This window comes from Lissotriton vulgaris, chromosome 5 (assembly GCF_964263255.1).
Source record: "Lissotriton vulgaris chromosome 5, aLisVul1.2, whole genome shotgun sequence".
Classification (NCBI taxonomy): Eukaryota; Metazoa; Chordata; class Amphibia; order Caudata; family Salamandridae; genus Lissotriton; species Lissotriton vulgaris.
This window is the reverse complement of record NC_141693.1, coordinates 2,010,761,432-2,010,773,978: the sequence shown is the minus strand read 5'-3', so window position 1 is coordinate 2,010,773,978 and position 12,547 is coordinate 2,010,761,432. Positions and strand designations below refer to the sequence as shown.

Genomic DNA, 12,547 nt, shown 5'->3' with positions numbered 1-12,547 from the left:
TCTTCCACTGCTTGCTTTTCAAGTCAATACTTTTTTCTTTTTAGTTAAGTACTCCATGAGTGTGAATGTGTTTTCCAGCTCTCTCTTTTGTGTACTTATCTTCCTCCACACTTCATGTTGATCTCGGTCACCTGTGTACTTTTCCCCGCTTTCATACATGAAATGCTTCACCCCCAGCTTTGCGTTGCTCTCATCCATTTGCTTTTCTTCCCGTGCCCTCCACGCTGCTCTCTCTCTATCGTTTGCTTTCCCATGTTGTCTTTGTACCCCCACACCCATTACCCTTCAAGCCCCCGTCCCCCCACTTTTAAAAAACACTTTCGTCATTTTTTTTCTTTTTATTTCTTGATCCAACTTGGATTGACAAATACACAGGAAAAAAAACACTGCATCATAGGCTTTTTTTAGGGCTTGCGAACCGAAAAGCCCATTTATAGAGGTTTTAGAAATGGACCTGGAAATTCCACATGCTCGTACGTGTGCATTTCCTAGGTCCATTCTGATTGGGCTTTGTGTGTCGCTGTTTTTTAACAGAACACGCAATAGGACATAGGCGGTCGCATAGCTCCGCCTATGGCCTATTGGTGTCTGTTAAGCGCACCAGAGCCCATATGTCTTCAATTATCGCAGCCAGACACGGCCGCGATAATTGAAGACATATGCTTGCAGTGGCGCGTGCGCGCACCAATCGTGTGCTTCTTTTTTCTTTTTTTTGGATCCATTTCACGGCGAAGCAATTAAATAAAACAACCACTGACGTCTTTTAAATGGTGTGCGCTGAGCCGTGATCTCATAACCCAAGCTCAGCTCGTTTTTTAACGTTGCAAACTTTTCAAAGTTTGTGAAGCCTGGAGGTTTGTGAAAATCTTTTAGAAAGTGCACTGGCGAAAACTTTGCAATGTTGCACACCTCAGTGCACAGCTACTCGAATTTCTTGTTTATTTAGCCAGAGGTCTGTGTGCTCAGTGCCTGCACACACTGAGCCTACAAAGGGAACACGACCTTCAAGTATCCTTTTAAACTGTGAGCATACACCTGTGTACCCCTCTCTGTATCTCTGAATCCTGTGTACCCATATATGTACCACACTGTGTGTAGCCCATGTCTTCGTGTGCCTCTCTGCATTTTCTCGCTACATGGTGAATACAAATGGATTACGACCTTCAAATTTCTTTCCGACTTGTGTATATGATCGTGTACTTATCCCGCATGCTCTTCCCGGGAACCACTATTCGTATTCTGTCACCTGTATGTGTCTCTACTAACAATGCTTGACTCCCATCTATGCATTACATACAACCACACAGACACACGACCACACCATCAGTGCACACTTTCACCAGACACAAGCGCCATCAGTCGTCAGTGCACGCTTTCACCGGGCACAGACACCACCAGCCGTCAGTGCACGATTACACCAGGTACACACTACCAGCCGTCAGTGCACGCTTTCACCAGGCATACACAAACCACCAGCCGTCAGTGCACGCTTTCACCGGGCACACACACACCACCAGCCGTCAGTGCACGTTTTCACCAGGCACACACACACCACCAGCTGACAGTGCAAACTTCCACCAGGCACACACACCACCAGCCGTCAGTGCACGCTTCCACCAGGCACAAACACCACCAGCCGTCAGTGCACGCTTTCACCAGGCACACACACACCACCAGCCGTCAGTGCACGTTTTCACCAGGCACACACACACCACCAGCTGTCAGTGCAAACTTCCACCAGGCACACACACCACCAGCCATCAGTGCACGCTTTCACCAGGTAAACACACCACCGGCCGTCAGTGCACGCTTTCACCAGGCACACACACACCACCAGCCGTCATTGCACGCTTTCACCAGGCATACACACACCACCAGCAGTCAGTGCACGCTTTCACCAGGCACACACACACCACCAGCCGTCAGTGCACGTTTTCACCAGGCACACACACACCACCAGCTGTCAGTGCAAACTTCCACCAGGCACACTCACCACCAGCCGTCAGTGCACGCTTCCACCAGGCACACACACCACCAGCCGGCAGTGCACAATTTCTACAGGCACACACACCACCTGCCATCAGTGCATAATTCCTACAGGCACACACACCACCTGCCATCAGTGCACAATTTCTACAGGCACACACACCACCAGCTATTAGTGCACACATCAATTGTTAACTCATCCACAATTAACTATTGTATCAATCGCAGTATGGTGCACTTTACTTTTAAACATATTCATCTAAAGTGCAGCATGCCACCATTGCTACAAAAATAAATACAATTTTTTTGGGCCTACAATTTATAGACTTTTGTTGCAATTGGTTTTGCAATATTTAGCAATGCCAATCTCTCAAACTTAATTTATGCAAGACCTATTGCATTGCAAATGTTTGTTAAAGTTAGCCATGCTGCATTGCATCAGGGAGTGCTGCACAGCATGGCTGTAAACATTGACAAAGCTGATAGGTCCCAAAGGTGAGACCTATTGGCTTTGCCGATGCTTGGTTTTTTAAAGTGGTCATCCTTATCGACCATTTGGTGGTAGGTCCCACCTTTTCTGACGTTACATGTACAGCCCGGAAGCCTCACAGTGTGGCTGTCATCTTCAGATATTTTTTCCGCTGTTGGGTATGGATCCAGAGGATGCAGCTCCCAGACCAGCAGAAGAAAGAAACTGGAGTTTGGTGGAAAACCACCAGTATTCCTCATCACTGAGGATAAAACAATAAAGGACATCAAGGAAAATCACTGTTTTCCACCAAAAACTTGGGAGTTTTCAATCCATATTACCAACCTGGTCATCAACCACATGAACTGGAGAATGCTTTTTAGGCATGGACGACACACCTTTCGGGTTCTGCTCTAACTGCCAATACAGATTTGCTGAAAAAGAGACAGCAGGTGTGTGTCATGTGCCTACTGAAGGATCCCCAGATGGAAGGCTGTGAGGCATGTGCAGGAGCCCAGTCAAAAGCCCTGAAGGCTGGAAGAAATCAGAGGTGGGCACACGATTCCATGTCACAGGTGTAGAACACCCCCCAGAAGGAGACAGACATGTAAAGCGATGACACCGAGATGGTGCAGCGGCAAGATTGCAACGCAAAAGGCGCTAACGTTTACGTTGAAAGGAAGAAGTTAAAGAAATCAACATCAAGAGAAGCCAAAGGCCACAGGCATAAGGTAATATCTCAAGTGAAGCCGGAAGTGGAGCCGAAAGCCTCAAAATACCAGCACCCCAAAACCACCCTGCCTAGAAAATCCACAGTGGGGGTGGGCAGACACAAACCCAAGACAGCCCCTTAGCCAAGCCCAGGGATACCGCGGCATACCATGTAACCCGGCTTCGACCCTGGCAGGGTGCTAAAGGTTGAGTAAGGGAGAAGGAATACTCAAAGTGGAGACTTAGGTGCTAAAAAGTTAACTTAGATGATTGACGTCATACAGAAGACAGTCAACGTCAACAGAATAGACATCCCAAGGCCAAGAGGGAGGTTTTGATCAAGAGGGAAAATAAAGAATTCATTAGTGCCATGAAGTTATACAGGATTCCTAATAAAAAAATCGAAGGAAAAAACGATAGTCGAGGAAGTGGAACTGCTAATTTCTCTAAAAGTGTTGGAACACCAGAGGAGACCTTTGGGTACAAAGATGAATATTCAAAGGTGAGTCCTCCGAGGAAGGATGACAGGCCATCGAGGCTGATTCATCAGCGATAGAGTTGGCACGTACCCCTAGAGACCCTCGCTGCCAGATGATATCGCCATTTCCAATGCGGTTGTAAAGAGAGCTACTGTTCCAAGCTCAAAGAAGAGGATGCACAATCCTGCTTGCTCCTGCAAACACTGGTGCCCTATCAGAGAAAGCACCAATGCATTCTCATGCTGCCCAGTGTATTGGAGCAGGAGAGAAAAGCATTCAGAGAGCCAGTCACAGCCAAGGCAGTTTCCCCTAGAGTAGAAAAAAGGTACCCAAGAGCCAGCTTACATCAAGGGCAGTGTCCGTCCCGACTCAATAATACAGTGTGCAGCATGCAAGGAGGCGAATACGCCCGCAGCAGTGGACCCACCACCCACAAGGAGAGCAACCGGTGGTTGGTAGGGAAATTGAGGCGCTCCTCATTGTCGCAATAGAGGACAGCCAACTCCATTGCCATTTTAAACAGGTGCGGGCATCAGCAGTAGGAAGAAATGCCAAGCCTCTTACAACGCCTGCCCGAGCTTTGCCCAAAAAAAAGGCAAAACGAATAATCCAAGATGGAACAACAATATTCAACATCTGTCCGAAGACAGCCCTTGATGCGAGAGATACAGACAGCAGGCACATTTGCCCTTAAGCCATGCTATGGAGACATGTGACTGCGTGTGTCCGGCTTCAAGCAAGAGGTACAAGCAGTGGTGGCAAACATGCCATTCGCCAGAGACAGCCTCTTTGGAGCCGCAGTCGACGACTCTCTACAGCGAATAAAGAAGGATAACGACATTGCATGGGAACCCGACTATTCAGAGGTAGCTCTACTCCAAGAAAGAGAGTGACAGGAGGTCTCATTTCACCCTACAAGGGTCAAGGGTACCAGGGTGCCCGACACAATGGCACTACCCCAGCACACCAAGGTAGCCCTTTCAAGCGAGGGCCCGGGTAAGGAAAGCAGCATCAAGGGATGCTCGGCACAGTAGATAGCGACTTCAATATAGGGGTCCACCTACACACACCGGTGGGGGCAAGAATCCGAGTATTCCTCTAGGAATGGAACAGCATCACCCCTGAGCAGTGGATACTCAACATCATCCCGCACGGATACTGCATGGAATTCTTGACACTACCGCCCAACATCAGGCCACAGCCAAGATCACCCAGCAAAGTTGATCTGCTGCTCCTCAGACGAGAAGTGGCAGATTATCTGCAGTAAAAGGCGATAGAAAGAATCCCAGAAAGGGGGCAATGAGCCCACTCACTCGGCTTCATGGTCCAAAGCCAGACACATCCCTCAGACCCCGATTGAACCTCAGAGCCCTCAACTCGTTGATCAAAACGCAAAAGTTTCAGATGCCAACTCCACAGGAGGTCATCCCGCATCTACAAATAGAGGATTGTATGTCTATGAGAGACCTCACAGACGCAAACCTCCACATACCAGCGACCGACAGGCACAAAGGATCCCAAGAGTCTTTATGGACAAGGAAAGTGACCAGATCATGGTGTTACCCTTCGGGATAAAACCAGCCCCACGGGTGTTCACAAAATGCCTAGCTGCAGCAGTGGGGCATCTGAGGATAAAAGAAATCCATGCTTATCCATATCTAGAAGATTAGCTGGTAAAAGCAAAGTCGAGCAAGCAATGCTAGGTCAGTACTCAGACAGCAATGACAAGATTCCAGAAACTAGGCTTCTGCATCAACAGGGAACGCTCGTCCCCAAAACTGAAGAGAAAGAAGACTTTCCTGGGGGCAGGGCTTCCCTGTCAAGAAGAGAATCTGGGGGCATATTATAAACAACTAGCGCTATTTATCGCTAAATGAGCTTAGCGATATTTTTTTTATCGCCGCGCATTGCCGGATTTTATCTCAGAGATAACGTGCTATTAGCAACATTTATCTCTAAAGCGATAAAATATCCGGCGATAGCGGTGAAATGCTTGAATATCGCGGTGAATCCAGCGATATTCAGGCATTATCGCTAATAGGGTCTTAACCTGAATATCCACCTCCCATTGGACATACAGGTTAAGAAGTGGTCAGAGCAGGCGTTAGGTTCTGGCGATATTTGCGCTTAGGCAAATGTTTTCATCGCTACGCCTGCATTGATAATAGGCGATAGCGATGTTAGCGACTGCTTTCAGTGGCTAACAGGTTGGGTTTGCCCACTTTGCATGTCATTAGCGATAAATGTCGCTGACATGCAAAGCGGGCCCCAAGTCGGTCGCCATCGCCTACAAGCTGTTGCTAACTGCTGTTAACGACAGCTTGCTAATAGGGCGATAAAATTATCGCCGCTTTTCGGCCGAAAACGGCCGCAAAAGCGGCGATAATCTCATATCGCCCACCTTGATAATATGCCCCCTGGTTATTAACAGAGCAAGTTCATCTTGACCAGATGGGGCAAGCTCTGCCAGTGAGGACAGTGGGGAAGCTGATTGCCCTGGTGCCCTCATGCATACCCCTTATACCAAAAACCAGACTCCACACCAAACCTCTACAGAAGCAGCTAACAATACACTGGTCTCAGGCAACAGGGTGATGGGAGGTTCTGGTGGATTTCACAGACAGAGTACACGATGAGAAACAATGGTGGGTGGCCCTGTCCCACATCCATCATAACCATGGATGCTTCTCTCACAGGGCGGGAAGCGTACATGGGAAACTTGACCGTCAGGGCCCTTTGGACCCCAGAAGAGGCCGTAAAACACATACATGTGTTGGAACTTCATGTTTCCTGGCCCTCAATTCTTTTCAGAGGTAGATCAAGGGGAGGGGCGTGCAGGTCAAGAGAGACAATACTACCACCATGTTCTAAATTAACAAACAATGGGGGATGCAGTATTGATATAGGTGTTAGGGAAATTTGCATACGCTTTACCCCAATTCCTCTTATATTCAATAATTTAATTTAATTGAACATTATTTTCTACAGGCTTCTATTTTAAGTCTTTTCCTGTGTTATTGTTTACGGGAGAGTTTTGTGAAAACTAGTGGTTGGCCGTGTGTAGTGCTGGACGTACTGCAAAACGGTAAGTTACCTGAAAAAGTTCAGTTTCTAGGTACCAAAAAGTTGTAAACTTACTCAAAAGTGCAGTTTGTGAACCAGGCCCATAGATTTAAGATACTTAAAATTTCCAGAAAGAATAATGAAAGTCCTGAAAGAAGCGCGGAGACCAGCAACAACAAGGAAATGCAATCCAGCAATTTGGAACAGATTCAGACAATGGTGTTCCAACCAAATAGATCCTTGCACTTGGACGGAGGATGCCACAGTCCTTAAATATCAAACATATCTACTCGACAAGGGGCTCTCTTATGCCTCAACACGGGTACAATTAACATCCAATGCAGCGCACACAAGACTGATCATTGGAATGATTTATTTTTCCAAACACCAGTTGTCAAAAGGTTTTGTAGAAGAGGCAGAGATGGACACTGCCCCGAGCAGCCCCCACACGTACGTGGAATTTAAACCTGTTGCTACCACATTTCATGAAACCACCAGTTGATTGAAGAAGGGACATAGCACCACATGGTCGGGAACCATGTTCACTTACAAATACAAGCCTTGGCAAAGCCAATGGGTTTCGCCTTGGCGAAATCCATTGGTTTTGTCAATGTTTTTTAGACATGTTACACAGCAGCGCTAGCTGCTGAGCAGCATATTTTAAAGTTTTAAAAAAGCACTATGACACAGTCAGTGTTGTTCGCGTCATAGCTTTTTCTTTTTTTAATAGACTTTAAGCTATGTTGGACAGCAGCTAGCAGAACTAAGCTCATGACCTTGGCTCTCTGTAAGGTTTCCCTTTTGTGCCATAGACACAATACTTAAAACTTAATTAACCTATTAATGCTAGCTTTTCCCAATACTCATAATATGTAGGTTTCGCCTGAGACAGCGCATGTGCTGTCATTTTGTGTCGGTTTAAAGGGGGGTTGGTGCCTGCCCATTCCTTAATACTTATTTGCTGGCTCCTGACTTGGAAGCGGATGCCAGTTTCTCTTTCTCTTTTTTTGTTTCTGCCTCCCATGGAGCATGGACCAAGTACTGATTACTTTTTTCGATTAGTGTCCTTCCACTGCTCAAGCTAGGATGGAGGTACTTTTTATTCTTCTTCCCCTGTTGCTGTTCTTGTTGCTTGTTCCCCTGCCCCTCCTCTCTCATCATTGCTTGCCTCTTGGTGGTTGCCTAAATTCACGTTGTTGATTGCCTGTCGTTGCTTGCTTCATCGTTGTTGCTCCTCCCTCCTGTTCCATTGCTTGCTCTGTGCCCCTTCCCGCTTTGTTGCTTGCCCATTGTTGCTCACAGCATTGTTTCTGCCCCCATGCCCTTTACTTCTGTTATGGATTGCCCTGTGACGATGGGTACAGATGGTAACCTTCCAAAAGTTCATTGGCATAAATAGAAAAAACTTTGCAGACTTCTAGTGCAGATATCCGTCTGTTATGGGAAATGTGAATGGTGTCCATGTTTACATAAACAGAAACAATCAATACCTGTGTCTTAGATGACCGTATGTGTAATTGGGGAGTAAGATATGCACATTTGCATGACTATTGCCCCAGTTACGAGTAAATATGCGAAGGGTTTCAGGGTGGCTGGAATAACCACTTCTGGCAGTATCTCCACAAACGCTTACTCCTATTATGAAAGAAACCCTATGCAATGGTGAAAACTGTGAGGACCTGAATTTACTGGGTGTAAAGCTGCACAGAATCCCCGAATTTAACACATGCACTTATCCCCTGCCCTGAGCAGGGACTTCTGAGTGAGGCATAGGTGGAGAGGGGTAAAGAGGGTATGGAGGAAAGGACAAGAATAGCTCTGGTCCTGGGAGAGCATTGCATGCTCCCCCTTGCCAGAGACAATGGTCAGGCAGGGCTACGTCTGGGGTCCCTGGCTTTAGTTGCAGCTGGAGCCTGAACAATGAACAGCTGGTGAAACCAGGTCTAGCGTTCTAATACCCAGGGACATGTTGGCCCTTATTACAAGAGGCCGCCGCCGGAACATCACTTTTTACACAATCTGGTGGCGCCGGCCTCTCAATCATATCTATGAGGCGACGCAAAGCCACCCCGTGTGCGTTTGCATGTCCTCATCGATATGGAGTGAGGCACGGCAGCGCAAAGGGCTGCGGTGCTTAATCTACATCAAGGAGGCGTTCGATGGGCGTTGCTGTGGGTGTTCCCCCTCAACACCCATGGATTTTGACATTGCCCCAGATTTACAACAGCGCGTAAACCTGGAGCAGCTTCAAAAACGTGCACCTCCCCAGAGCAGGCGTAACGAGGAGAAATGTTTCATCTTTCCTTGTTTTTTCATCTTTCTACGTGCGCTGCATTCAGCACACAAAGGCTGAGGAAAACGCCTCTCGTGATTGTTTTTGTGCTGGAAGGAGTCCCTCCCGGCACAAAACCAATCATGACAACAACACAGACACCCTTGAGTCATGGTGCACGGGCGCCTGCGGTGGTGCTCGGCAGCAAACTGTGCGCCGGCGCCTGCTGAAAGGACAGGAGTGCGCTGTAGCTTGTAAATACAGTGCATTCCCGCCCTTTTGAATTGGCGTAGGGCAGCACAGTGATATGACTTGAAGCGCTGCGCTACCCCAATGCTTTGTTAATGAGGCCCTTAGTGCAAAAACTCCGGCCCATCAACAGGGGAACGTCTCTCCACCCAGCTCGTAATACAATCCTATGTATTTAAAGCTACATTGCCTCTGCTCATCGCATGAGAACTGTTTGGAATTGTTGACAATTTTTTGATTAGAAAAATGAATATGTCGCTAATCTAGTACAGCACAAGTAATGCTCATCTCTTCTTCCCTGCAGGACATGCTTCCGACGCTGCCTGCAGGACTGCACCTCCGGAGGACCCTTCTCGCTGCAGTACAAGCTCCTCACCCTGCCTTACGGCATCCCAGCCGGACATGACGTGATCCGCCTGAGTGCCATCTCAGACGCTGGCGTCCTGCAGAACCAGACCTCCTTCACGCCCCTGGAGTATGACGGGGGTAGCCCTTTCGCCATTCGGGACCAAGGTGGCCACGGCGTGATATACACTCTGCGGGCTCTGCATGCCCCTGGGGTCTATCAGATGAAGGTGCAGGCCTCCGCCTACAGCCTGGACCCGAGGACACTCAAGCACCAGAGCGTCTTCATCATCTTCATATCCGTCTCTCCGTACCCATACTGAGGGTACCACAAGCGACTCTGTCACAGGCGACTCGTGCCACCCTTCTGCCACGAAGGCCACGCTAAGTCCTCAGTAGACAGCCATGAAGACTACAACCAGAGATATGACAGCCTTGGCAAACCATCACATGACAATCACAGCACACACCTGCCAGTGTCAAGAGCAAACCTCCAAGAAACTTACAGCTGGCATTGTGAGCCCAGAAAAGGCCAGGCCACAAAAAACAGCACACCATTACCAAGCTAGAAGTGGCAGGGTGGCTTCTCAACAGACACCTTCAATATACACACACAGCAACACATTGTGAACTCAACAAGGACAAAGACAAGGCCACTAACGTCAAAATAAATAGCACACCATCACCTCTATACTGCAGACCCCACCAGACACTGCCAAGGGCCACAGAATCTCACCTAACACTCAGGACGTCATCGTGAGCTCAACTAAGACAAAACGACAAAAGTCCCTCACCACTGCTGTGAAACAGCACACCGCCACCAACCCATAGGCATCAAGGCTGACCCTCAACAGAGATAGACGAGGCTGATCTTAAAGAGCCCACCAGAGACAGGGTCCCGGGTGTTGCTCACGATACCTGAGAAATGGTGCACCTGATTCTACAGGTGGCATGGCCTTTGGAAGCTCTCATCACCAGGTAGAAAGTGTCGCCAGACCCTCGCTGCTCCACAGGAGACGCAGCCCGTGGCCAGCCTCCACCATCACCTCAAGGACACATCCATGGAGGTTCATCACCACCCCGCGAGAGCGAGCCCCCGGAGAGATTCACTGCTCCACTGAATCCACGAGAATTGTATCTTCTTCAGATGTCTTCTCCAAAGAATAATCCGTGGGTAAAGTTCAGCGTAAAATAATTAGGATGACTTTCATTGTGTTTTATAAATTAAAGAAATGCCCTATATATTTTACATAAAATTGTCAATAAACATCATTACTTTAGTGCTTATTCCAAGGGGAAGTATATGATATTGGATCTAATCCTCATGATGCCAAAAGCTAAAAATAGCCACAGAGCTGAATGTATTTTACAACATTACATATTGAAAGTCTTAAGACCGCTGAGACATAATGAAAATGACTGTTGTGTTCAATTAAAAAAGAAACGTTTTCAGCTTTGTAAATAAAAATCATTTTTTTACATACCCTTAATGACATGGTATTCCATCAAATGTTTTTAGTTTGCAGTGTGATTGCAACACATTCACTCCTTCATCGGCTACTTCTCTTGCAGGTTCAAGGGACTGCTAATTATATGGAGTATAAATTCACCCTGGAGTGGGGGCAGTCCTGAGGTATTAAGGAATGCCTTTCCATTCATTCCTATGGGCCATAGGAATGAACGGGAAGATTTTCGCAATTTGCGAGTACCAAATAGGTGCTCGCAAATTGCAAATGTAATTTCTAGGGTGCTAGGGGGCCAAAAGGCCACCGCTCTGCACCCCCAAAATCGGCATGTGTGCACATGTGGCGCACACATATGCCCTAAGGGCACATGTGTGCACCTATTTTATGCATTTTTCTTAGAAATTGCAAATTACCATCAAATTGAAGTTGATGGTAATTTGCAATTCCAAATTGCAAAAATGCAATTTGCGAATGCATCAAGCATCCCATTTAGGCAATCACAATTTGCGATCTCCTAACTGCATTCGCAATTAAGTAAATAGCAAGAATTGTGATTTCCTTAACCCTTTCCGTGCTGATGACGGAACCGTTTCGTCATCAGCTGCGGTGGCGCTGTGCTGATGATGGAGCGGTTCCGTCATGTCCTGCCCGACGCGCCTGCGCGGAGCGTTCTATTAAGCGGGCGGGGCCATGACGGAACCGCTCCGTCATGAGCACAGCTCAACCGCGGCTGGTGACAGAGCGGTTCCGTCACCAGCATGGGCACGCCGCACGGCCTCCCCGCCCCCTTAGCGCTGCGGCATAATAGCCGCCGCAGCGATGAGGTTAATTGAGATGCCTTTGGGCTTGATGCATCAGAAATAGCATTTTACCAGTCGCAAACGGGCCGACTCTGCGACTCGGCCTGTTTGCGACCGGTAAAATGCTTGATGCATGTGTCCCAAAGCTCATGTTGTGAGCTACCTGTTCATTATGACTACTGTAAGAATTGGATTATTCATTGGGGTAGGTGACTACCCCACCTCAAGGTCACAAACAACATCTCTGATCTTCCACAGGTCCAGAAAGTCTTCTGATGTGGAAGCCTGGAGGTGCCACATTTATGCCGGGCACTACCTAGAGAGTAAGGGTGACTCCTGGACACTCACTAACCAATGGGGTAGAAGTTCTTTGGCTAGCCCTACCCACTTTTTTAGTAGATTTTGTTTGCCTTGCTGCCAACAGTCCCAAAAGTCCATATGTCAGGACATTTTCAAAATGGCAAAAGTCTTAAGCCACACTTAACTTGAGCTCTGAGGGGTGCGGTGTGTATGGAGAGGCCCACTACAAGCCTAGAGACAGAGGTCTGGTAGGGCAAAAGCAGGGTCTTTCAGGATGTAACTGGGTGATCTACAAGAATTGTCTTGGCATACTGGTATTTCCTTTTCAAGTTCACCCCAAGTGTTACATGTGGAGCAAGACCTTTTACACTGCACTGTCAAAAAGAGGCTTAGAGCTCCAACCTGCA

At 47.7% G+C, this 12,547-nt stretch overlaps 1 protein-coding gene across 1 annotated transcript in view; it reads left to right on the top strand.

The window, feature by feature from the left end:
- The window catches only part of HMCN2 (hemicentin 2), a 563,480-nt gene extending 552,416 nt beyond the window's left edge, over positions 1 to 11,064 (top strand). Inside the window, exon 90 of the mRNA XM_086924818.1 lies at positions 9,534 to 11,064. Coding sequence (XP_086780944.1) covers positions 9,534 to 9,897 — 364 coding nt within the window. The 3' untranslated portion in view covers positions 9,898 to 11,064. The remainder of the gene's footprint in view (positions 1 to 9,533) is intronic.
- The last annotated feature ends 1,483 nt before the right edge of the window (positions 11,065 to 12,547 follow it).